The sequence below is a fragment of the Dermacentor variabilis genome, chromosome 4, assembly GCF_050947875.1.
Source record: "Dermacentor variabilis isolate Ectoservices chromosome 4, ASM5094787v1, whole genome shotgun sequence".
NCBI lineage: Eukaryota > Metazoa > Arthropoda > Arachnida > Ixodida > Ixodidae > Dermacentor > Dermacentor variabilis.
This window is the reverse complement of record NC_134571.1, coordinates 142,745,195-142,769,923: the sequence shown is the minus strand read 5'-3', so window position 1 is coordinate 142,769,923 and position 24,729 is coordinate 142,745,195. Positions and strand designations below refer to the sequence as shown.

At 47.2% G+C, this 24,729-nt stretch overlaps 1 protein-coding gene across 1 annotated transcript in view; it reads left to right on the top strand.

Moving 5' to 3' along the window:
* LOC142577993 (monocarboxylate transporter 9-like) overlaps positions 1-24,729 on the top strand; it is a 96,043-nt gene that overhangs the window by 56,167 nt on the left and 15,147 nt on the right. The window contains exon 2 of the mRNA XM_075687419.1: positions 7,296-7,439. Within this exon, the coding sequence (XP_075543534.1) occupies positions 7,296-7,439 (144 nt within the window). The remainder of the gene's footprint in view (positions 1-7,295; positions 7,440-24,729) is intronic.

Sequence of the window (24,729 nt, the reverse complement as noted above, 5' to 3'; positions counted from 1 at the left end):
TTCCTAAAACAAAAACAAAATTCTATTCACAATTATAGGTCGGCAGCCTTGTGTGTGTGTGACTTTCTACTCGGAGCCTTTTTCCCACTGTGAGCAATTTTTTTAAGTTGTGCCACATTGATGCGAATGTTGTCATGCAGCCACGTATGGTTTTCAAACCTACGAGGGAACACATCTGATGAGTGTTGTGATCGCGGCATCCGGGGCTTTGCTCTGCGCTTTCCCTTCTGCTGAGGTCGGCTTGTGCAGCTGTCCGCCTCGCAGCTATTGTAGAGGCATACAACCACTGCATGCTTGCACTGACTCAGTACAACAGCAGTGCACCTCCACTTGCTGCAGGAAATGTGAAGCTCTCGCGTGAGAGGGCAGGACCGCAACAGCTGAAATAAAGAAAAATGCATTGGCCGTTGTTGCACGCGTATTAGTTTTCTAGCTCAAAGACAAAGTGAACTAGCTCTTACTGTATGAGCAGTTATAGTTTATTGTGGAAAGTTTTGCGCGCACTAAACGAAGACAACAAGAAAAAGACACAACGACCAGGGCCGTCTGACAACTGAACTTTTATTCCTAAAAACAGCGTCTATATACTCTCGAGAACCGTCTCATGATTACCGCGCATTGGCAACAAAGCATCCGCTCCACATGATAACAACATCCAGAATTGCAGCATAATCGACACACTATCGTCTAATATTGAACAACTTAATTTCATTATAATTCACAGCGACAAAAGGATGGCTAACACATGCTCCTTACAGTCTAGGTATATGCTTTTATTTCCGAAGAAGGTATTCTTTCGTCCCTACTAAACATAGAGATAAAGAAATCTGCTGGTCCTGATGACATACCAAATAATTTTCTTTTTAGATATGCGGAGTGGTGCGCAAAGTATCTGTACATAATATTTAACGAAAGTCTAAAGCAAGGTGTCCTTCCTAACGATTGGAAAGCAGCAAAGATAATTCCCATCCATAAGTCCGGAGATAAACTCAGTATTACTAATTACAGACCCGTCTCGCTTCTCTGCACCGCTAGTAAGGCGATGGAGCACTATGTTTTTAAGCACCTGAGCAGCTTTCTGGAAAACAATAATTTCTTTTCTGAAAAACAGCATGGATTTCGGCGTGGCCTATCTACAGTTACTCAGCTTCTACATATTACCAATGAAGTCATGGCAGCGCTGGACTGCGGCGGGCAAATAGATGTGCTTTTCCTTGATTTTCAGAAAGCATTTGACCGTGTTTGTCACCAAAGGCTAAAGCACAAGCTACAATGAGCGCTGAAAAATGAACAAATTCTTCGCTGGCTTGACTCTTATCTAACTAATCGAACACAATATGTCCGTATAGGAAACTCATTTTCTTCACCTGCTCCCGTACTTTCCGGTGTACCGCAAGGTTCAGTACTTGGACCTCTTCTCTTTTTGATTTATCTGAATGACTTGTCCTTTGATTCCCCGGTACGATGCCGGTTCTTCGCTGATGATTGTATTGTGTACCACAACATTCTATCACCCCATGATCAGACTGCTATACAGGATTACCTTAATGCAATCGATAATTGGTGTCAATCCTGGCGTATGAACTTAAATGCCTCAAAATGTACTCAAATGATGATTACAAGAAAGAAAGCACCATCAATTTGTACATATAAAATCAATAATGTAGCAATTAGGACGGTTGACAAATTTAAGTATCTGGGCGTAGTTATTGACTCGAAGTTAACCTGGAACGCTCATGTCCAATACGTCATTTCGGCGTCGCTAAGGAAGCTATGGCTAATTAAACACCGGCTCAAACATTGCACTAGTAGGACTAAACTCGCTGCCTACACGACACTCATTAGACCACTGCTTGAATATGCCGATGCTGTCTGGGATCCCCACACAAAGACCGGTGTCAACAACATTGAAAGCGTGCAAAAGAAAGCCCTTAGATTTATTTATAATATTTATAATAGACGAGTCTGGATCACTGATCTCAGAACACGGTCTGGCCTCCCATCGCTAGAATTTCGGCGTAGACTGCATCGCCTACAAACTTTGTTTAATATCGTTAATAAACAAACAAAAATGGATCCCGACATATACATCAATTTTAATAAAACAAGAGAAACCAGACGCAAGCACAGCAAAACGATTGTGATGCCACCGACTAAAACTACTGTTTATCGCTTCTCGTTTTTTCCTCGAACTATAGCAGAGTGGAATGCTCTACCGCAAGAAGTCGCTTGTATGCCCTCGGTTGAATCATTTTTGTCTGCCGTACAATCTTTGCAATGAAGCGTGTTCGTTTTAGAATCACCATTTTCCTATTTATGTAAATTTGTACATGCTGCCTTTCCCGATGCAATAGTCTGTATATTTAAGCATTTTTTATGGTTCCTTGTAACCCATGTTTTTGTTATTTCGACTTGCAGTGCCGACTTTGTATACACTCACTCCTGCCTGGACTGCCAAGAGGCAGTTGGCAGTATCTAATAAATAAATAAATAATATGCCAAGCTTCTACAATTTCTCTTGATGTCTGATTAAGGCTAACGTACGAAATAGTGGTTTGTTCAAACAGGGGCTTACACATGCTCTAAGAACATTGCGCACAGAGCATTGCCAAATGCGTGTAAGGCCTTCCCCTCAAGCTGGCCTTAACCTCTCTCTTAACTCTCTCTTAACCTTACATTTATGCATCGGCTAGTCAATCTGACCGACATAGTACTTCCCACATTTGAAAAGAATTTTCTGCACTACATTTCCTTTACATTCTAAAAAATGGCGCACATGACGCACCTGGCACTTATTAGTAAGGCCGTTAACCTTGTTATCATATATACTACGACAGACAGTTTAACGCCTGCTTCACCTCCGCCGCAGGTCGACCCGGTATTGCACTATCTTTGGGATCGGCCCACGCGTGAAAAATTGTTGTATGCGCGGCAGCGATCCGCCATATCCTAGATATACAGACAGCTTCTCTGTAAAAGAATGAAATTTCGCTTCTCGGTTTGTCAGAAGGCGATGCGCGTTGCGCTGTTGACAACATCTCCACTCGAATTATAAGGCAGACTTGCTTTGTTAATGGGGCCCCATGTGCAACATTATTCAGGATAGATTCACTTATGAAGGTCCCCGTGCCGATCAAGGTCAACTGCGTGACAACTGTGTGGCGAGGTTCGCGTGACGAGGATGGCATGACAAGAGTCGGATGACGGAGCAGCAATGGCGACCATAGGACAAGCACAACGGCATCACGACCACACGAGTGCATACTTATAGTGGCAGAAGGTATTAGACAACTTCGGCGACTGGGTAGGACTACAAGACGTGACGACCACGGCATGACGATAATCGTACGGCGAAGCTTTTAGCGCTGACGATTACGACGGTATCACGACCGCATCACGGTACCACGATGGTATCAACTTTTTTTTTTCGTTAGTGTGACCCCCAACGAGCGGTTGACGTACGGGGTGATCATTTTTAAGTTTTGTAGATTACTTAAATATCCCCTATTGCAGATGCCATAAGTTTATTCCTTGAGCTGGTTTGTTCAGACAGGTGGACATTACTTGCAAGACGAATCGAAAGACACCCATTCAACGAAGTAATAAAAAATTACTAATGAACTTCCTAATAAATTACTTTATGGCACGTGTCGTCACTATATATGAACGAGAAGAAAGAGAACAGGAGGGTTCGATTTTTATTAATCATAGGAAGTCAACAACCTTGGTCTAATATATATATGGGCTTGCCGTATGCATTTGAAAGCTGCCGTGGAGATCGCTGCCGTGAACTTGCTTTATCAGCTTTAAGCAAGCCGTGAAACGGGCTGTTGTTCGGGCGCCATTCTGTTGTTCAGAATTACGTGTCCTTTCTGTCTTAGCCAAAGCGGCTGGCATCATCAGATGTCCTAGGAAGCTGAAATAGCCGGGACACCATCTAGCCAATGAGCGGCGTTTATGCGGAAAATTCCGGCAGAAGCCATCTTATGATGACCGTCGACGCTAATGTGAGCGGCATTTGAGCTATGTAGCGACACACTGTATTGTTGAAGACACCTTTATCTACAATTTGCAGTAGACATTCTGACAGTTGTAGTGATTCAGCTATAATCGGCACACCTTGTCTCCGGTATCGGTCCACTTTGCTGTGACAGCCGCTTGCCAGCTTGGTCATGACCATGATGGCATGACGACGATAGGGCCCTTTAGGTGATATGACAATTACGGCCCGACGATAAAGGGATGACAATCCTCAAATGGTGTCGATTGTGTAACAACGACAGCCTGGAAATGAAGGCGTCACGGCATCGAACGGACCATGCTACTTCGTAACGCCCGCGGCGTGACGATGAATATCTCCCCGCAATTGTATCGCGATGACGACAATCAGATAAAGTTGGAATGACAATGAATGCATGGCCAAGAGTGTACAACAACGACGCAATGAGGATGATGGCATGAGAACCATGTCATTATACCAAATGAATGACGACAACATGATTAGGATAGAATGGCGAAGACGGAAGGACGAAAATGAAACAATGATGGCATGACATTTGGATGACGGTTCTGAAATAATGATGATGGTAATGCGCCAGCGTGGCCACGACCGCATCACGACAATGGACTGATGACGTCTGTCATAACGGGAGGTGGATGAGAACTTTGAAATGACGACCATCGAACGACCACAACGGTATCACGAAAACTGTGTGACGACGAATGCACGACGAAGACTGTACGACGACGACGCAAGGACGACGCGAGAAGTCCTGGTACTGGCCACGTGAAGCCTGTTGTTCAATCATGAAAGAAATAGAATGCAGTCGCGAAGCCACCAAATTACTACGCATATAACGTTGCAATTGCCGATGAACGCGACATGTCGTCCTTGACTGAATATAATACTTCGCTTACAGACGGCCCCTCACATCCTATTGCAGTGCAGCGTTTTACTGCGACATTCCGAAGAAATTCGAAAAGCGAAAAAGAGTGTCTCTGGGTGTAGCATTTTAATATTTCATCAAACTGATACGGGAATTACGCGTATACGCAAAGGAGAGTAACAATGTGTTTACAGAATATATGCAGGGGTATCAAACAGTAAAGCTAACTGGCAGCTCGTGCAGCGCTTTTTGGCGACCTCGTCTTTCTCGCAGCGTGGTTTTCGCGTTCATGCGAAAGTACCGCGTAAAAATGTGAAGAGGTTTCGTTCTTATTTTGTAGCGGTAAATCACCCTTCGGCGACGTTTTTTTTTTTCTAGAACTAAGAAATGCCATTAAAGATGTCGAACATGCTATAAAAGCTGAATTTTCCTGAGTGCATGCTCACCATGGTGGCTCTTAAACTAATGCTGCTTTCGTCAAGCGTGAGGTCACGTCTTCCATTTATGCCACAACGGCTGCATATCGGCAGTGGGCAAAGTAACACAAACTTTAGTAGTAATTACTACAGTTCGCTGGTAGTTAAATGAGCCTACATTATTGCACTAAAAAGCTGAAGCGAATACTTTTCCAGCAATAGATGTGTTTGGTAATGCATGAACCAGATAGAACATGAATATATGTTCTGAGTTCTGTCATGTGTCTAATAGATCGCTAGCGGTGTTATTCATGCCGAATGTTTCGGGCTGCTTACGGGGATTTGAAAACAGATAATTTGTCGGAATTCATGAATATATACTAAGCAACTATGTATTAATCTTTTCAATTATTCTGCAGTGCTTATTCTTCAGAATCAGTGTCCCAGCTCGAAGTTATGGAGGCTGAACTGAAACACTTAAGCTGAATGTTTACTGTAAATAAAGTCGCTCAACTGTCGTTACCATGCGAAAGCTTAAGAATAAAGCAAACAAGTGTTGGTTGTGCTGTCAACGAGATGTGGCTATATTACTGAAATTTTTCTTAATCTCGATGCTTCCATACTTCAGGTGTCAACCAACGCCATCAGTGGCCGAAGACCCTCAAACTCAATTTTTTTTTCATTTATTTAGAACAAGAAAAGGAAAATTCCAGGGTGTTTGCTTCGGATACAGGAGTGCACTGACTTGTGCATGTGATCAACGGAAAAAAATTAATCTCGGGTGACGCCAAAAAGTCGCCTCACTCACTCGCTCCTGCTGTCACTTTCAGTGGCTACAGCTGTCAATGGGTTTAGCTGTAGCTGGCATCAACAGCCCTTTATGCCATCAGTCAGTTAAATATGGGCTTCGACGTACATCTGCGCTAGAGAAACTTCCTGCCAGCGCACTTCAAAACCTTAAACATTAAACCCACCGCGCATACAATCTCAATTATTTTTATGTGCTTCAACAATACGAATTGCCCTTTGCTCATTTGACCTCCCTCGTCATTTAACCTTCCTACCACACCCTGCCTCGTCCTTTCCACACAACGTCCGCCCTCCCTCACTCTCACCAATTTTCGCGAAGGGGATCCTCATATCACCCTACCACGTGAGGGGGAGGGCATATGAGGAGGAAGATGCGACCACGGCTAGATTATGGCAGTGACTGGGTTCTCGCCCCACGGTGAGGCGCAGGCAGTCATACTACTAATGGATGGGCGCCTAGGGTATGAAAGTCGTACTGTTCTGCTGCTCAGTTTCGTTGTGCGCGCGTGCGTGCGTGTGTGTGTGTGTGTGTGTGTGTGTGTGTGTGTGTGTGTGTGTGTGTGTGTGTGTGTGTGTGTGTGTGTGTGTGTGTGTGTGTGTGTGTGTGTGTGTGCGTGTGCGTGTGGTATGTGTGTGTGTGTCTTTGGTATGGTTTGGTCGGTGTGTGTGTGTGTGTGTGTGTGTGTGTGTGTGTGTGTGTGTGTGCGTGTGTGTGTGTGTGTGTGTGTGTGTGTGTGTGTGTGTGTGTGTGTGTGTGTGTGTGTGCGCGCGACATTGCCCGGAGTTCATTATGCTCTAAAAATTTGCAGCGTCAACATTTTTCACTTTTGGAAACCGTTATGAACTCCACAGATTGCCCACTTCAAGTCATTCACCGGTAACAATTGCACGGCTCCTGTGTTTACACAGTTCGTTAATTTAATTTGTTTAACTACTAGTCTAATTACTACATCAAACCATTTTAAAATTCGTGCATCTGTGGTAAAATTAATCCAAAGGAAATCATTTAATTACCACAGCTTGCCCAGTTTTAAGGTGTTTAGGGCGCATTTAGTGAAAAAGCTGGTATGTTAATTCAGTGCCTGCAGTGCTACATGGAACCCTCCCCCCCCCCCCCGCACGCACACACACAACCGTTCCGCAGTTATAGATGTTGTTTTCACTAGAATCTGTTTACTCGCAGGCTTCGTGATAGTATTCCTCCAGAGCAAGCTCTCGGTCTTCAGCATCACACTGCTGGTCGTTGCGGGGTTGGCAGTTGCAATTGCAGCGAGCGGCTTCTGTCCTAATATGACCTGCATGGCTGTGACGGCTGGAGGAGTGTACGGTGAGTATCGTGTCAAATACAATACCTATAGTGCGCGGTAGCTCACATGCAACGTTTCTCGGAGGGCCAATTCAGGATTATGGTATTCCATGTATGTTCACCTATTTAACTTGTGCTTTCGGCTGCACCGGTGTGATGACAAGTTCCTCGAGTGCGAGCTGTTAAAGTGAGAGCCTCAGTTCAGCGAAGACAAAGCTATAGTTTTCCCAAAGACAAAAAGATTCATTACAAGAAACATAAAATAGGATACCAAACACCACACACACGGTATAGAAACACAAAAGTACAGTTAGTCGCGTTAGTGCGTGCGACAAGTTCAAATCACTCTTGGTCGAAAACACGAAAAAAAAGGGAATCGGGTGGCAGGGCGGTTGAGAGCAATGGCCCTTGCGCTGACGGGGGCAGCGGCGGCAGGGGCAGACGAGGGACGCGGACGCACGGTAGATCCAACCCCGGACGTCGGTGTCTAAGGCCCAAGTCCAAGTCCAAGGCATGTCGGAGTCCAAGGTCGTCCAAGTGCCAGTGCTACAGCTGAGCGGCGCCCGTGCTGGTCCCTTGGCTCGCGGTTCTGCCCGGGTGCCTCTCACTAGCGTCGCTCCAGCAATGCTCTCGGCACGGCGGCTTAGGACAAGGACCAGGATCAGGACCAACACTAGGAACACTCTGCAGGGACAGCAGGGGTCGTTCTGGTTCTGTCGAGGCTCTCGAGTGCGGGTGTGGACCCCGGCGACACCGACCTCGACACCACCAATCTTCGAACCACTCGTTAGCGAGCGATCTCATCTCCCAGCGTTCGAGTCTCTTCTACCTGTTCGTTCCTCGTAACCCTTGTTTCATGGCAACCTCTGATTTGTTCACGTTCTGTCTCCCTCGTCCGACAGCTTTGGTTTGGTTTGGTGCCTACGGATATGGCTCAACCCACGACGGGGGATCGGCCATGAATCGGGCGGCAGTAGGTAAGAAGGGAGGAATACTTAAATATGTTTTAATTTAGAGATGATACTAGAAGAATACTAATTGTTATCAATTTTCCGGCTGTATTATTTTAAAATTGTAACTTAATATTTTTCTGTGCATATTGAGGAAAGTAAAACAACTATATTAGTATGAAAGTCTCATTGTTTCACATACCAAATCAATCAAATACATTCTTATTGCAGTGTGCTAGTGCCCACGCCCCAAGAGAGTGTCACAAAGAGCGTGATGCCCAATCCAAGTTGGCGAAGGTCGTTTTCTGTGCACGCCGACCCCACGACATTCCATAAAGAAATATTTCATAGTTTCAGGTTCGTTGCAATAAAAACAATGAGGGGAATGGGCCGAACCAGATCTGTGGGAATAAAAATTAAGCAATGATATTCGGCAACGCATTCTCGTGAATGAAATTTCAAATTTTCTTCTTGAACACCACTAGCGGTGCCAAGGAAATCTAATGTGGTGAAAATTTATGTTATTTAATAGACACGATTTATCATATTCTTCTTGAACACAAAATTCTCTCAATCTTGCAGCCGTGATCTATGTCTAAGGTTTGAGGAAAGGATCCTCAGGATCCTCAGGATCCTCAGTACAGGGCCCCCAAGAGATGCCGCCGCCATTGAGTCTGCTGACTCATTTAAAGTGAGTCGCATGTGTACTGGTACCCATAACAAATGGATGAGACGTAAATGTTGGGAGATAGATGAATGAAATTCTCGGAGAATGGTAGATGAATTTGGCACTGCTAGCGCAGAACAAACGGATGAGTCGGTGATAGTTACGGCTGAAGAAATAGATGAGGGAATTTTTGATTGAGCTAGGATGATAGCTAATAACTCTGCCTGAAATATTTGTGTAAAGTCAGGCAGTCGAAGAGAGAAAGACCAATTTAGTGAGGACACAAAAATTCCCATTGCTGCGTTCTCTTCACTGATGGAAGCATATGTGGCTATTACTGTACTTATAGAGGGGATCTCAAGGTGGTCATCTAACATGAATATTTTGTTTAGCGCAAAAAGACAGACACAAGAAAGATGACAGGACAAGGCGCTACTCTCAACTGACATCATTTTATTGCGTCACTCCTTTATAGACCGCTCAAACCAGAGGAACATGCGCAGTGAGCACAATGCGGTGGAGCCACCAACATCCGATCCCAAGAGCGCACTCATGCGACAGAATCCAAAAAACCAAATTCAGCGCTGTACAAGGTTAAGGAAGGCACACTAATACACTGTGACCCCAATGACTGAATGAAAAATGCTTCTGATAACTCTCGGGCGGTGGTGTCACGACTCTTCTTCAAAATTGTGGTATCACGAAACATGGGTTTGCACTTGCATGTTTTACAATGCTGAGCCAAATGCGAACCTGTGCCTGTTGGTATGGATCGCTCATGTTCTCTAAGGCGCTCGTTAGCACAGCGGCCTGACTGCCCTACATACACTTTGCCACATGACAAGGGAATTTTATAAATCACACCGACGCTGCAATCTACAAACTTCAGGTGGTTCTTTTCACAATCAGGTTTTTTACTTGTTTTAGAAATACGGCTGCACAACATCGACAGTTTCTGAGGAGCGGAAAACACAACCGGAATTTTGTATCTAGTGGCGACATTCTTCAGATTGTGAGCCACTCTGTGGCAATACGGCACAACTTCAGGCCTTTTCTTTTGTATGCTGCAGTTACTTTTATGCCGATTCCCTTTCAGTTTTTGAAGCAATACCTCCGAGACCGACGTCACCACCACACTTGGGTAACCAGCAGCCTGCAGCCTATTTAACTGTGCAATGAAACTCATGTTCGCAGAGTGATGACAAGACTTCTTTAAGGAATATTCTAAACACATCAAAGCAATGGCGCGTTTCACAGTCTTTGAGTGCGCAGACGCGTAAGGTAAAAGTTCTTTACGTGCACGTGGCGAGTACATCCAACAGGCGTGGCCTGTTTGTAAGGACAGCTGCAAATCCAAAAACTGGAGTTTACCGTCCCTAGATAGCTCATGTGTGAAAGTTAAACCTTTGCCATTGTCAATGAACAGAGTTAAAATATCAGCTACCGTCACGGAGCATTCGTTGTTAGTCTGTTTTATCACAACAAGAAAATCGTCAACATATCTAAAAATTTGAACCTAGTCATTGTTTAAGGCACATTAAGGGTGCGATCGACAAACGATAAAAAAATATTAGCAAGAGCAGGCGCCACACATGAACCAATACACACACCATTTTTCTGGATAAAAAGATTATTTTCGAACTGGATAAAAGTTGCACATAAATAAAATTCAAGAAGGGACATGAAACTTTCCGAAGAAAACCCGGTCGCATTGCGAAAATCTACCTCGCCACTTTCTTCGATGCACGTCATCACACTGCGAAACAGCTCATCATGCGGTATCGAATAGTAAAGATCTTCGACGTCAATAGAAAAAATGTCGGCTACTGAATGGTTGTCTTCCAGAAAGGAAACAACGTCGAAAGAATCCTTTATGCCATAAGGATCGTCAATAGTTAAATGCTTCAACTCTTTTTGCAAAAAGCGGCTAACCAAAACCTGCCAACAGTTGTTTTCAATGACTAATGTACGGAAAGGCACATCCGGTTTGTGCGTTTTCGCAGTGAGAAAAACCTCTAGAGCAAGTACCTTACATTGTTTTACATTTTTCACAATGTTGGTGAGGCCTATATTTTCCAACAAAGAAATGGCTTTGCGTTTTACCTTTTGAGCTTTCTCATTTGCCAGAATGAAGTTCTTGTTGACAGCCTCAATGGCTTTTTTGTTGAAGATCTCAGACGGAGCTATTACAAAACCGCCCTCTTTGTCACTCAGCAACAGCCGAAGTCGATTTGAGAGTAGCGCCTTGTCCTGTCGTCTTTCTTGTGTCTGTCTTTTTGCGCTAAACAAAGTATTCATGGATTCGCACCAACTAGCCCGCCAACGCATTGTGGTCATCTAACAAATCTTTAGGTATGTAATAGGCAGAAACTTAGCTTTATTACTAAATATATTATCGACTTGAACGCTTACTGTCGCAGTAAGTAAATTTGGGTAAATCAGATCACGGATTGATACTTGCAATGGTTCGAATAGCTTCTGCACCAAGATTACCTGGGGACAATGCAGTCGAGACCATTGATTCGCAAGGAAGGCAGTCGGCTATCGAATGAAGACTTAGGAGGAGCGTCTCTGGGGAGAAGTGTAGATATTCAGTAATGTCTGTACTGTCAGTATGCGAAATTGAGTTTGAAGAGAAGGCAGATGAGTTTCATGATAAAGAATATTATTCGCTACAAATTTCGGAAGGCCAAGACATAGACGTAATCATTCTCTTTCTAAAAGAACGAGAGGGCGTAATTTATAAGCAGGGTCTCCAGAGAATAACACGCAACCAAACTCTAAAATGGGGCAGACATACGTACAATAAATCGCCAGCAGAGTCTCCCTGCGTAGTCCAAAATGACTGTTGCTCACTCTTCGTAATAAACCAAGAGCTCGTGCTCCTTTAGAAGCGATGTATTCTATGTGGGTCTGTCGATTAAGTGTCTCTGTACAAATAATTCCGAGATATATTAATGATTGTACCTGTGGAATTGTCTCCTAATCGTAGGTCAGTGTTATGCGGACGGGAAAAGTTTAGGGGAAAACTATGATGGCACTTTTGTTGACATTTAGCGACATTTGTATTCCCTTAAGCCACATTTCAATGTGATTCAAATACGACTGCAATGCTTTATAAAGGTTATGCATATCGCTTGACACCGAAAAAAATTCAATATAATCAGGGTATACATATACCTGCACGTCACGGTGTTGGAATAGGACTCAGTAAAATATTAAATAAAATGAGGGGGAGTACTGTGTCTTGAGCAATACCCCCGGTCTGTTTGTAACATTGAGAAGAAACACCGTTTCGATAGCAATAAGATGTACGTCCACTCAGTAAATTACGAATCCATGCAATTACATATTGTGGGAGATTCACACTTTCACGTCGGTCGATCAAGATGGCGTCCTCGACACTGTCATACGCCTTCGAAATGTCTAATGTCACTAAGGCCGCGTACTGGTTATTGCGGCGAGCGAGTTGAATTTGACTCTGCAAGTCAAGATGAGCACAGCAAATTGAGCACCCAGGCCTGAATCCTATTTGAGAGTCACTTAATATGTGGTTGTCGCCTATCCACCTTTCGATATGACCATACAATACTCTCTCGATTAACTTTACAAGAGTTGAAGTGAGTGAAATAGGCCTAATGTTATCTACTGTGTATCCATCACCCTGCTTTTTAAGTAGCGGAATTACTCTGGCAACATTCCAAAGTGGATAAATCCATGCATTGTGAAATGAAAATTTTATAAATTTAAGGAACACCTGGGGAGACAATTCGAATATTATTTTTATCATTGCTGTAGTTATGCCATCAGGACCTGGAGCTGATGCTGGCAGTGACTTTAGCATTTTCACTCTCTTTTAATGTGACTGCTGTGAATTCATCAGCTTACGGTCATTTGATGAAATCCAATCTAACAATCGTTTGCCACAAAAATCAGACCGATAGCCCCATGATACATGGTGAGAAATAAAATCGCCAGCTATGATTATATCCTTTCTGCATGCTGCAACCGTGGCATCAAGAGAACCTGTAGTTATAACTTCTGTAGGAAAATAAACATTGACTATCGAAAATGGGGCACAACCAAGCAGCATTACGTCCAATGCTAGCACCTCACTTTCTGCAGAGAATGACTGGTGACTAATTTTAGCTATATATGACAAATTTTCAATGAGATGAAAAATATTAAACCCCCTCTACGATAAGGGTGACCCAGACGAAAACTACGATAATTCTTTAAATTAAGTCTTGTATCTGTAGATAACCATGTTTCTTGCAAAATAATCAAATCAGGCGAAAGTTCTTCACAAAGGTAAAACAAATCGGTGGCTGCAGCAAAAATGGAACGACAGTTCCACTGTATCACGTTTAAGGTCTCTATGTTGACAATATACCGGCAGTATTAACTGCCGTCTGTAAACTACCATCGTTTAGGAAATGATCTTTTAGCCTTTAGTTTAGGAAGAATAGTAGTTCCAGGGGAGTACAGAGAAGCGCGACGTTTACACTTTCGAGCATCCAAATCCATGTTCTCAATGTTTTCTGAACCGGACTCGCAACTGTCACCACCCTGGCGTTCGACATTGGATGCGGAAGGTTCTGTTCCGTCAGCACTGCGGTGAGAGGTCTCTGCGGATAGGTCTTTGTCTACATTCTCATGAGAAGCTGTATTCTCAGAAACGACACTTGGTCACGCAGCAACCTGCAAAACTTGAGACATCTGAGCGGTAAAAATTTTTCCAATGGTCTCAGAAAGGTTCGAAAAAACACTGTTAAGGGCTTTTGCCATAGCTTTCTCCACAGCAGCTGCTACATCACCACCAAGAGATGCATCCATAGCTTTTGAGTGAAGTGCAGCAGCTTCAGCGTACCCACATGGTTTCACTTATAGCCCGAGCCTCACGATGCGAACATCGCTTCCGTTCTACAACTTGTAGAACTTGAAGCTCTTGGTGCCTCGCAGGGCATTTCGAACAGTTCCCAGGGTGGGAGCCTTAACGCAAGCAGCATCGCTCCCTCTGAGAGGGACACGTCTTTGCATCATGACATTCTCCGCGAATTCGGCACCGAAGCTCTGAACTACATCCCTTAATGCTGTGGCCATATCGCCAACACTGAACGCATTGCAGTGGGCGGGGAAGTACTTCAACCCTATATATTAGAGGTCATGCCTTGATCTCTGAGGGCCTAGTTGTGCCTGCAAAAGTGACAATGGCCGACTCTGTGGGGACTCTGATTCTCAGAAACTCGTGAACATCGGTACACGGATATGGCACCTGCCGCGGAAAACATCTGCAGCACCTCGGAAGCACACAGACTCGCGTCGACTCCCCGAACTAGCCCCATAGCGCAAGCTTGATGAGCAGGAATAAAAGGGTGATTCGCGAATATTCCACAATTTAGAAGGTGAGAGACACACGTCTCGGCCAGTGAACCACAAAGAATGCCCCATCTGCCAAATTGTCGGACATCGGTTACGCTCTGGAAGTGCGGGGTAGCTTTCCGCAGCTGTTCTTGAATTGCCTTTCGATTCTTCAAGCGGATGAATCCCACCTTGGTCGGCACTAGGGCAACTGGAACGCTGTGAATGCCACTGCGCAAGAAAGCCTCTATGGAGATGTCACTAGTCGGAAGGGAAGCGCCCAGAGGAAAGACCGCTGGCCGCGACAAGAAAGAGACATTAGGAGCTCACTATCAGATCAACCAGATTATAGGTAAAATAGTAAGAACTAAATACAAATAACCTGCCCGATACTTGACCAATAACACGCCACACGAGGCCTGGAGAGAGCGTCCGTAGAACACCAAACCAGACCGAGCAGCGCTTCACGATGAGCCACCGCCCGCCAACATCTTCTTCTTTGTCGGCCACTCGAGGGGTTTTCGATCTGCCGCTGTGCCACAGTGTTTCATCGCCGCATTTCCAACAGTCTAGATTTTACGCACCCACCACGACACTCTCCATTCACTCATTACAGCCAGTCAGAGAGCTTACGCCTATCCAAATAAATTAAGGTTCGGTCACATAAAATATACCGCCGCCTAAATATTGGTAGGAGCTTTTTAACGTATGGTCTTCTATATTGCTATAAGCCCTTTCCAACAGTGGTCAGAGCGGGGATGACATATTTGTGTATGTAAGCAAAGCTAAGTGGTTTTGCATCCTCATTATGAGGTAAAAGTCTTTGAAGCCACAACACTCGGTTTACTTTTTGCCTGTGAACAACAGCGTGTGAAGAATGGAATAGTTTTCATTGAAGTTGCACTAATACGCAAGCAGGAAGGTCTAGAAAATTCTCTCTTTAGCAGCTGATAGCGCCCCTTCAAGGAACAGAAATACAGGTCTTGATGTGAATTGTTTTAATACACGAGAAAAACATGGCACCGAGGTATCTTTGACAGTGGCAATGCGCTCCTCAACATTCCTAAAATATATGAAGTGTTCTGAAATCTTAATAGAGACCGGCAGTTGTTCTCGCTGTGGCACATACATTATTTATTGAAATGGACAATATATGCTATAAATACTTTGCAACTGCATTTTACAACTTGCAATATGAGCCTTAAAGTCTCCAATTAAAAGCTTTTTTTTTTGCTTTTGAATTGTGGGGTTTAATGCCCGAAAACTGCTGATTGTGAAAACGGCCGCATTCCGCCGCCGCCAAAATGTGGCCCCCGCAGTCGGCACTTGAACCCATTACCTAGCAGCTCAGCACAACTCCATAGCTATAGAGTCAGCGTCGCAGGTCACCTAAGAATTAGTGGCCTTTTATGTTATTTAGACAATTCCTCAATTCTAGTTCTCACGCAAGCGTGTCGGCCTCATCGGGTAAAGCAGCTCAGAGATCATAACTTTGACTTCTCCCAAGACCCACTTTTCAGATTTATGATCAAATTTGTAAAAAATCTTTTATCAATTTATTGCACTTCGTGTTGGCTACCTTGACCACACGAAGTGGGCGCATATTTTCACGGGGAGTGACGTATGAAGAACACAGTAGCAGTACTGTGAAAGACGAAACTAACTTTCACTGGGCGAACCTGCGCCAACAAAAACAGGGGGCCTATAACGTAAAACTATTCCAATATGTTTTTATTCCAATCTCCTGACGTCAAATTTGCGTAACCGCCGACGCAAGCATCCGGTGGTCGCCAGCAGGGTTGTCTGAACAGGCCAATCAAACGCACTCCTCGTTCACAGGAGGTCACTTTTGTTTGCTTGAAAAACGAATCACATTGCCTACACTGAGCGGCTTGTCTTGTCTAATTGGCTCACAAGAGGTGAGGAGCACGCTCAAGTGGAGAGAGATTCGATAGGGCCGAGCCATAGCACTGAAAATCGATAACCGGACGAAGAGGGTGGTACAGCCATTTGCGATTGGTCCGCTTTCCCTTACTTACCTTGCGGTGGCTCGTCGACAATCGCGGTGGCATGCAACGGAAGCTTAAGAATGACGCTAAAAAGGATCCTCGGCAACGAAGAGTTGGCAGAACGAGGTCGTAAACGTGTCGAAAGTGCTCGAAAACGTTTCGCTGCCACGCAAAAATCTTTATTACACGCAAATAAACCCGTGCTCTCCGACAGGCGCGAGTAGCCAGTGCCTGAGCGATCGGCGGCAGCCACCTTTTATTCCTTTCGGAACGGGGCATCCTGCGGCTATTCAGAAGAAAATTCAGTTTTGTTCGCCATATTAATGCATCTTTATAGCGTGCACGTCACTTTGACGCGGTGAGTTTTTGCGGTTTTGTGACGTCGCGTGAGAGGCAGGTGAAGTGGGCGCAGTCCGAAAACTTTTGACCAATAGCCGAGGGCTAATGGCGAAGAGGCGTTGAATCAGAAATAACTACTTTACTTTTGTTTGGTCAAATCATGCATAATCCGTGTGTGCACGTTATACCAGATGGGGAGCTATCGCAGTTTTCATGACGTCGCGTGACAGACAGGTGAAATGGGACTGGTCCAAAAAAGTTTTTGACCAGTCGCGGAGGGCTGATTGCAGAATTGGAATAGAAAGGTTCGGAATAGTTTTACGTTATAGTGCCCCAGGCTACACATAAAGAACTGCGACAACGGCGAACACAGTCGGCGATCGTCAAAATCTGATCAGCGGGTCAAGCGCGTCGGCTTTTATAGATAAGTCGTCGAATGTTCCGGAGTAACCTCTGGGACCCGCGTGCCTTCTACAAAGTTCTACACCATTCGCGTCGCCCATAAATGCAGATTACACAAGGTTCGGCGACAACAGACAGCGGATAGAAGCATCGATAATATTCTAGAAACTTCCGATACATGTAGACGCGTCCTGCGCTGAGCGATAACATTTCTTAGACGTTAAAAGCGCTCACCCGTAGAAGATAAACGAGTTCACGTGCCAATTCCCCCCTCTCAAAGAGCATCGTCCCGATGCTACAAACATAACAGGGCCGCTATCTTGTACAAGTTCGAAAAGCCGACGTTCGATTTCGCCTCGCGCGATTGTCCAGGCTGCGCCCATGTCGCGGCCTAGGCCAATCTACTCCAATCGCGTGAGGCGAAATCGCTCGTCGGCTTTTCGAACGTGTACAAGATAGCGGCCCAGGTGAAACACAAAAGGTCACTTTTTCAACGAATAAAACAACAAAAAACAAAGACCAAGGTGACACAATCCAAAAAATGTCCAAAGTTCAGCTATGCGACGTCGCCAAAGTTCATTAGCGCTGATGGAACGGCTTAAGTCGCACAACATGAACTATTTCAGGTCGTGAGCGGCGCCGCTGTGATAGCGAAATGCCGTCTGGCATGACCTCATAGTCGAATGCGCCAATGCATCGGATGATCTTGTATGGTCCGAAATAACGGCGTAAAAGCTTCTCGCTCAGTCTTCGTCGGACTGAGCGAGAACACGGTCGCCGGGCTGGCACTCGAACTAGCGTCGTCGAAGGTTGTAGTGTCGGCTGGCAGTCCTCTGTTGGCTCTTGATCCGCAGGCGGGCGAGCTATCGGGCTTCTTCGGCGCGCTGGAGATAGGTGGCGACGTCAAGATTCTCTTCGTCGCAGAAGTGTGGCAGCATGGCGTCTAGAGCGAGCAGTCGTCGGATTCCTGCCGTAAACCAGCTTGAACGGCGTGATCTTTGATGTTTCTAGCATCGCCGTGTTCTAAGCAAAGGATACGTACAGCAGGACCACATCCCACTTCTTGTGCTCGACGTCGACGTACATTGCTAGCATGTCGGTGAGGGTTTTGTTCAGGTGCTCCGTGAGACCATTCGTCTGCGGGTGGTAGGCAGTAGTCCTCCTGTGGCTTGTCTGGCTGCATTGCAGAATGGCTTGGGTGAGCTCTGCTGTAAACGCCGTTCCTCTGTAGGTAATGAGGACTTCTGGGGCACCATATCGCAGCAGTGTGTTCTCGACGAAAAATTTCGCCTCCTCGGCTGCGCTTCCTTTTGGTAGAGCTTTAGTTTCAGCGAAGCGGGTGAGATAGTCAGTCGCCACTATGATCCACTTATTTCCGGATGTTGACGTCGGAAACGGTCCCAACAAATCCATCCCGATCTGCTGAAATGGTCGGCAAGGATGTTCAATCGGCTGTAGTAATCCTGCTGGTCTTGTCGGTAGTGTCTTGCGTCGCTGACAGTCTTGCATTTCTTGACGTAACGGACGACGTCGGCGGTCAGACGCGGCCAGTAATACCTCTCCTATATCCTCGGCAGCGTCCGGGAGAAACCGAGGTGCCCAGCGGTTGGATCGTCATGTAGAGCATGCAGTACTTCTGGACGCAGCGCTATCGGAACAACAAGAAAGTAGTTGGCGCGGACAGGTGAAAAGTTCTTCACGAGCAGGTTGTTTCGTAGCGTGAACGAAGACAATCCATGCTTAAATGCCCTAGGGTCAACGTCGGTGTTCTCTTCCAAATACTCGACGACGCCTTTTACCTCCGGGTCTGCTCGTTACTGTTTAGTTAAATCTTCCGCGCTTATTATTCCAAGGAAGGCGTCGTCGTCCTCGTCGTCTTGCGGCGGGGATCGATGGGGGCGCGTGATAGGCAGTCGGCGTCAGAGCGCTTTCGTCCGGACTTGTAGATTACCGTGACGTCATATTCTTGCAGTCTGAGGCTCCACCGCGCCAGCGGTCCTGAAGGGTCCTTTAAGTAAGCTAGCCAACACAACGCGTGATGGTCGCTGACCACTTGAATGGCCGGCCATATAGGTAAGGGCGGAATTTTGCTGTAGCCCAAATGATTGCGAGGCATTCCTTTTCAGTCGTAGAATAATTGCGTTCCGCTTTTGACAGCGACCAGCTTTCATAAGATATCACCCGTTCAAGTCCGTCTTTCCTCTGGACTAGGACGGCACCGATGCCTAGTCTACTGGCGTCAGTATGGATTTCGGTATTGGCGTTATCGTCGAAGTGTGCAAGTACCGGCGGCGACTGCATGCGTCATTTGAGTTCTTGAAATGCGTCGGCCTGCGGCGTTTCCAACTTGAACTCGACATCACATTTGGTTAGATGTGTTAGCGGCTCCGCGATGCGTGAAAATTCCTTGCCAAAGCGCCTATAATAGGCACACATGCCAAGGAATCTACGCACTGCCTTCTTGTCGATAGGCTGCGGGAACTTTGCGATGGCAGCTGTCTTTTGCGGGTCGGGGTGGACTCCAGATCTGCTGGTGACGTGCCCTAGAAACAGAAGCTCTTCGTAAGCAAAGCGGCACTTTTCCGGCTTCAGAGTAAGCCTTGATGACTTGATGGCCCCTAGTACTGTCGCAAGCCGCCTAAGTTGATCGTCGAAATTTCCGGCGAAGGCGACGACGTCAGCCAAATAAACAAGACAGGTCTGCCACTTCAATCCCGCTGAAACCGTGTCCTTCACGCGCTGGAACGCTGCAGGCGCCGAGCACAGTCCAAATGGCATACATAACCTTGAACTCATAGAGGCCGCCTGGCGTGATGAAGGCGGCCTTTTCGCGATCCCTGTCATCGACTTCTATTTGCCAGTAGCCAGACTTGAGGTCCATCGACGAGAAGTGTTTAGCGTTGCAGAGACCATCCAATGCGTCGTCAATCCATGGGAGGGGGTATACGTCCTTCTTCGTGATCTTGTTCAGTCGACGATAATCGACACAGAAACGTAGGATTCCGTACTTTTTTTTTCACTAAGACAACAGGAGACGCCCACGAGCTTTTCGACGGCTGGATGATGTCGTCGCGCAGCATTTCGTCGACTTGTTGTCTTACAGCTTCGCGTTCTCGCGTCGAAACTCGGTAAGGGCTCTGGCGGATTGGTCGAGCGCACTCTTCGGTTATTACGCGATGCTTTATTTGGTACTGGTATTTGTCGAATTCTTGATGATGTTGAAAAGCAGTCTTTGTATCGTCGAAGCAGACTTCTGAGCTGTTGCAGCTTAATCATGAGGAGACTAGAATTTATGTAGAAGTCTGGCGCGCGAACTACGGTCGTCGGGGTAGATGCGGCAGAATCCGAGAGGACAAACGCATTGCTGGTCTCCAGAATTTCCTCGATATATGCGATCGTCGTGCCCTTGTTGACGTGCTTGAACTCCTGGCTGAAGTTTGTCAGCAACACTTTCGTGTTTCCTCCGCGCAGTCGAGCGATTCCTCTTGCGATGCAAATTTCACGGTCCAGCAGTAAACATTGGTCCCCTTCGATGACGCCTTCTACATCAGCGGGTGTCACGGTGCCGACCGAAATAACAATGCTGGAGCGAGGCGGGATGCTCACTTGATCTTCGAGCACACTCAAGGCGTGGTGATTACGAGGGCTCTCCGGCGGTATAGCTTGATCTTCCGACAGCGTTATTGACTTCTTCTTCAGGTCGATGATTGCGCCGTATTGGTTCAGGAAGTCCATGCCGAGAATAACGTCTCGTGAACACTGTTGGAGGATAACGAAGGTGCCAGGGCAAGTCGGGTCATGAATGCTAATTCTTGCCGTGCAGATTCTAGTCGGCGTTATGAGGTGTCCTCCAGCGGTCCGCATTGACGGGCCTTCCCATGCAGTCTTAACTTTCTTCTACTGGGCGGCGATGGGTCCACTCATGACAGAGTAATCGGCTCCTGTGTCTACTAAGGCGGTGACTGCGTGGCCGTCGAGAAGCACGTCGAGGTCGGTGGTTCTTTGTCTTGCGTTACAGTTAGGCCTTGGCGTCGGATCAAGGCTGCGTCGCGTTGACCTGTCGCTGGTACGTGGCGTCGTCAGGTGGTCTGTCGTCTGCGTATTCTTTGCTTCCAGACTTCGTCGGGACGGGGGCCTGTCCTTATGTCGTCGAGGTAGTCTCTTCGTAGTCTTCGTCGGCGGCGGAGGATCTTCGTCAGTTCGACGAACAGCAACCGCACCTCCATCGGTTGCTGCTTATAGTTTTCCGGATATGGGCTCACAGACCGGCCCCGGGCTGGGCCAATGTATGGACGGCGCTGCGGCGACAGGTAGCGGCCTGGTGACGGCGAACGGGACGGTCGTCGAGGGCTCCACTAAGTAGCGCGAAGTAGTCGGCGATGTCACGAGGGCGCTCACTCGGGCGCGCTGCGTTGACGGCGAAGCCTCGCAATCCCAGGTCGCGGTATGGGCATCGACGGTACACATGGCCGGCTTCGCCGCAGTGGTAGCAGAGCGGCCGGTGGTCGGGGGAGCGCCAAATGTCCGTCTTCCTCGCGTAAGTGCACTGGGCGACGGGTGGGCTTGCTAGCGGCGGCGGCGGCGGCGGTCGCGGAAGGGGACCTTGACGGCGTGCGATGGCGGTGTAGGTCATCGCTTCTGGCTGGGGCTGCGATAATTGTGGTTGCACCTCAGGAACTCCAAGCAATCGCTGAACCTCATTTTTCACGATGTCAGCGATTGAGGCCACTTGAAGCTGCGACGAACGCAAGACCTTGCGCAGTTCTTCGCACACAATGGCCCCGATGGTTTCTTGGAGATCACCGGAGCCCAGTGCTTAGATCGCGCACTAAGGAATGAGCACTTGGCAGTTATATTGCCTAGTGCGCATTTCTTAAGTATTCTCAATCGTCGTTGCCTCTGTCAAGAACTCGGCTACGGTCTTCGGTGGATTTCAGATCAGTCCGGCGAAAAGTTCTTGCTTTACGCCTCGCATCAAGAAACGCACTTTTTTCTCTTCGGAAATTTCCGGGTCAGCGTGCCGGAAAAAACGGCTCATCTCTTCCGTGAAGATGGCGATGGTCTCATTGGGTAGTTGGCCTCGAGTTTCCAGCAGAACTTCGGCCTTTTCTTAAGGACAACGCTCGTGAACATCCTCAGGAAGTTACTGTGGAACAGGTCCCATGTTCTAAGGGTGGACTCCCGGTTCTTGAACCAAGTCCTCGCGGCATCTTCCAAGGAGAAGTACACATGTCGTAGCTTATCCTCAGTGGTCCAGTTGTTGAAGGTCGAGATCCTTTCTGAGATTTTGAGCCAGGTTTCCGGATCGTCCGACGTAGCTCCAGGGAAGGTAGGGGGCTCTCTGGGCTGTTGAAATACGATGGGTGACACTGGGGCTGCCATTGTGGTTGCCTTGGCCACAATCTTCTTGGTCTTCTCAGGTAGAAGTCCGCGCTCCGGGTGCAGCTGAAGACGGCGGCTTTCTCGATGGTCCGGGACTACGTTGGTGTTCTCTTTGCGGTCCGGGCTTGGATAACGGGTTGTCGGGAGCGTCCGGTACATGAACGAAAAGCACCTCCACCAGATGTCACGTGGAGTGACGTATAAAGAACACAGTGGCAATACTGTGAAAACCGAAACTAACTTTTATTGGGCGAACCTGTGCCCAAAAAAAAACAGGCTACACTTAAAGAACGGCGACAACGGCGAACACAGTCGGCGATCGTCAAAATCTGATTAGCGGGTCAAGCTTGTCGACTTTTATAGATCAGTCGTCGAATGTTCCAGAGTAACCGCTGGGACCCGCCTGCCTTCCACAAAGTTCTACACCATTCTTGTCGCGCATAAATGCAATCAGATTACACAAGGTTCGGCGACAACAGACAGCGAATAGAAGCATCGATAACGTTCTAGAAACTTCCGATACATGTAGACGCGTCCTGCGCTGAGTGATAACATTTCTTAGACGTTAAAAGCTCTCACCCGTAAAAGATAAACGAGTTCACGTGTCAATATATTCATGATACTAATTAGTTCACTGATTACTCTTGCTGCTCCCTGTCTACTAACACTGACTGTCGTGCCCTATAGTAATTGCAATGTACAAATGCATCAATTTTCATAAACCTAAGGCAGCGAAGCTACAGCCAATATTCACCGCTGACCTGTAAATCCTGTGCATCTAAAACAAAACTCGTGCTGCGCGACTAATCTTACGGAAATATAAGAAGACAAAAAAGTCGGTTTCATTCGAAAGACGAAGCATCAATTGCGATAGCAAATTTGTGCGCAGCTATACGAAGTAAGGATACCAATGTTATCGGCCGTAAGACTTGTAAACTTTCGCTTACTAACTAAATTAGCAAGCATGATGTCACGCGCACAAGCAAACATGAACACATCTCCCTCGGTGACCGAGGCAAATCGCTGTGAAAACGCTGAAGTGGGAAAGCGCGCCAACAGCAGCGAGCAAATTGACCTTCGTGCTGCCTCTCTCACTTCAATGCGTTCTAAGCGACGATAACACAGCGCACCCGAAGCTCTCGGCGCGTACTTTTTCCCATGACAGATCGCTTTCATGATGGGGCCCGTGCGGGGCCTCGCGGGGCCGCGCAGCACTATAGGGTGTCTCGATGTGCTCGCTCGCTTCCGCTCCGTTCAGGCTGGAGACAACCACGTCATTGCTACAGCGGTCGCCATTATTGTCCCGGGCCATGTTGCACTATAGGGTGTCTCGATGTGCTCGCTCGCTTCCGCTCCGTTCAGGCTGGAGACAACCACGTCATCTGCTACAGCGGTTGCCATTATTGTCCCGGACCACGTCGCACTATAGGGTGTCTCGGTGCGCTCGCTCGCTTCCGCTCCGTTCAGGCTGGAGACAACCACGTCATCTGCTACAGCGGTCGCCATTATTGTCCCGGACCACGTCGCACTATAGGGTGTCTCGGTGCGCTCGCTCGCTTCCGCTCCGTTCAGGCTGGAGACAACCACGTCATCTGCTACAGCGGTTGCCATTATTGTCCCGGACCACGTCGCACTATAGGGTGTCTCGATATGCTCGCTCGCTTCCGCTCCGTTCAGGCTGAAGACAACCCCGTCATCTGCTACAGCGGTCGCCATTATTGTCCCGGACCACGTCGCACTATAGGGTGTCTCGGTGCGCTCGCTCGCTTCCGCTCCGTTCAGGCTGGAGACAACCACGTCATCTGCTACAGCGGTCGCCATTATTGTCCCGGACCACGTCGCACTATAGGGTGTCTCGGTGCGCTCGCTCGCTTCCGCTCCGTTCAGGCTGGAGACAACCACGTCATCTGCTACAGCGGTTGCCATTATTGTCCCGGACCACGTCGCACTATAGGGTGTCTCGATGTGCTCGCTCGCTTCCGCTCCGTTCAGGCTGGAGACAACCACGTCATCTGCTACAGCGGTTGCCATTATTGTCCCGGACCACGTCGCACTATAGGGTGTCTCGATATGCTCGCTCGCTTCCGCTCCGTTCAGGCTGAAGACAACCCCGTCATCTGCTACAGCGGTCGCCATTATTGTCCCCACTTGTCAAGGTGCGCACTGCCAGCGCGCGGATGTGCAGCAATATTTTCGCGAGT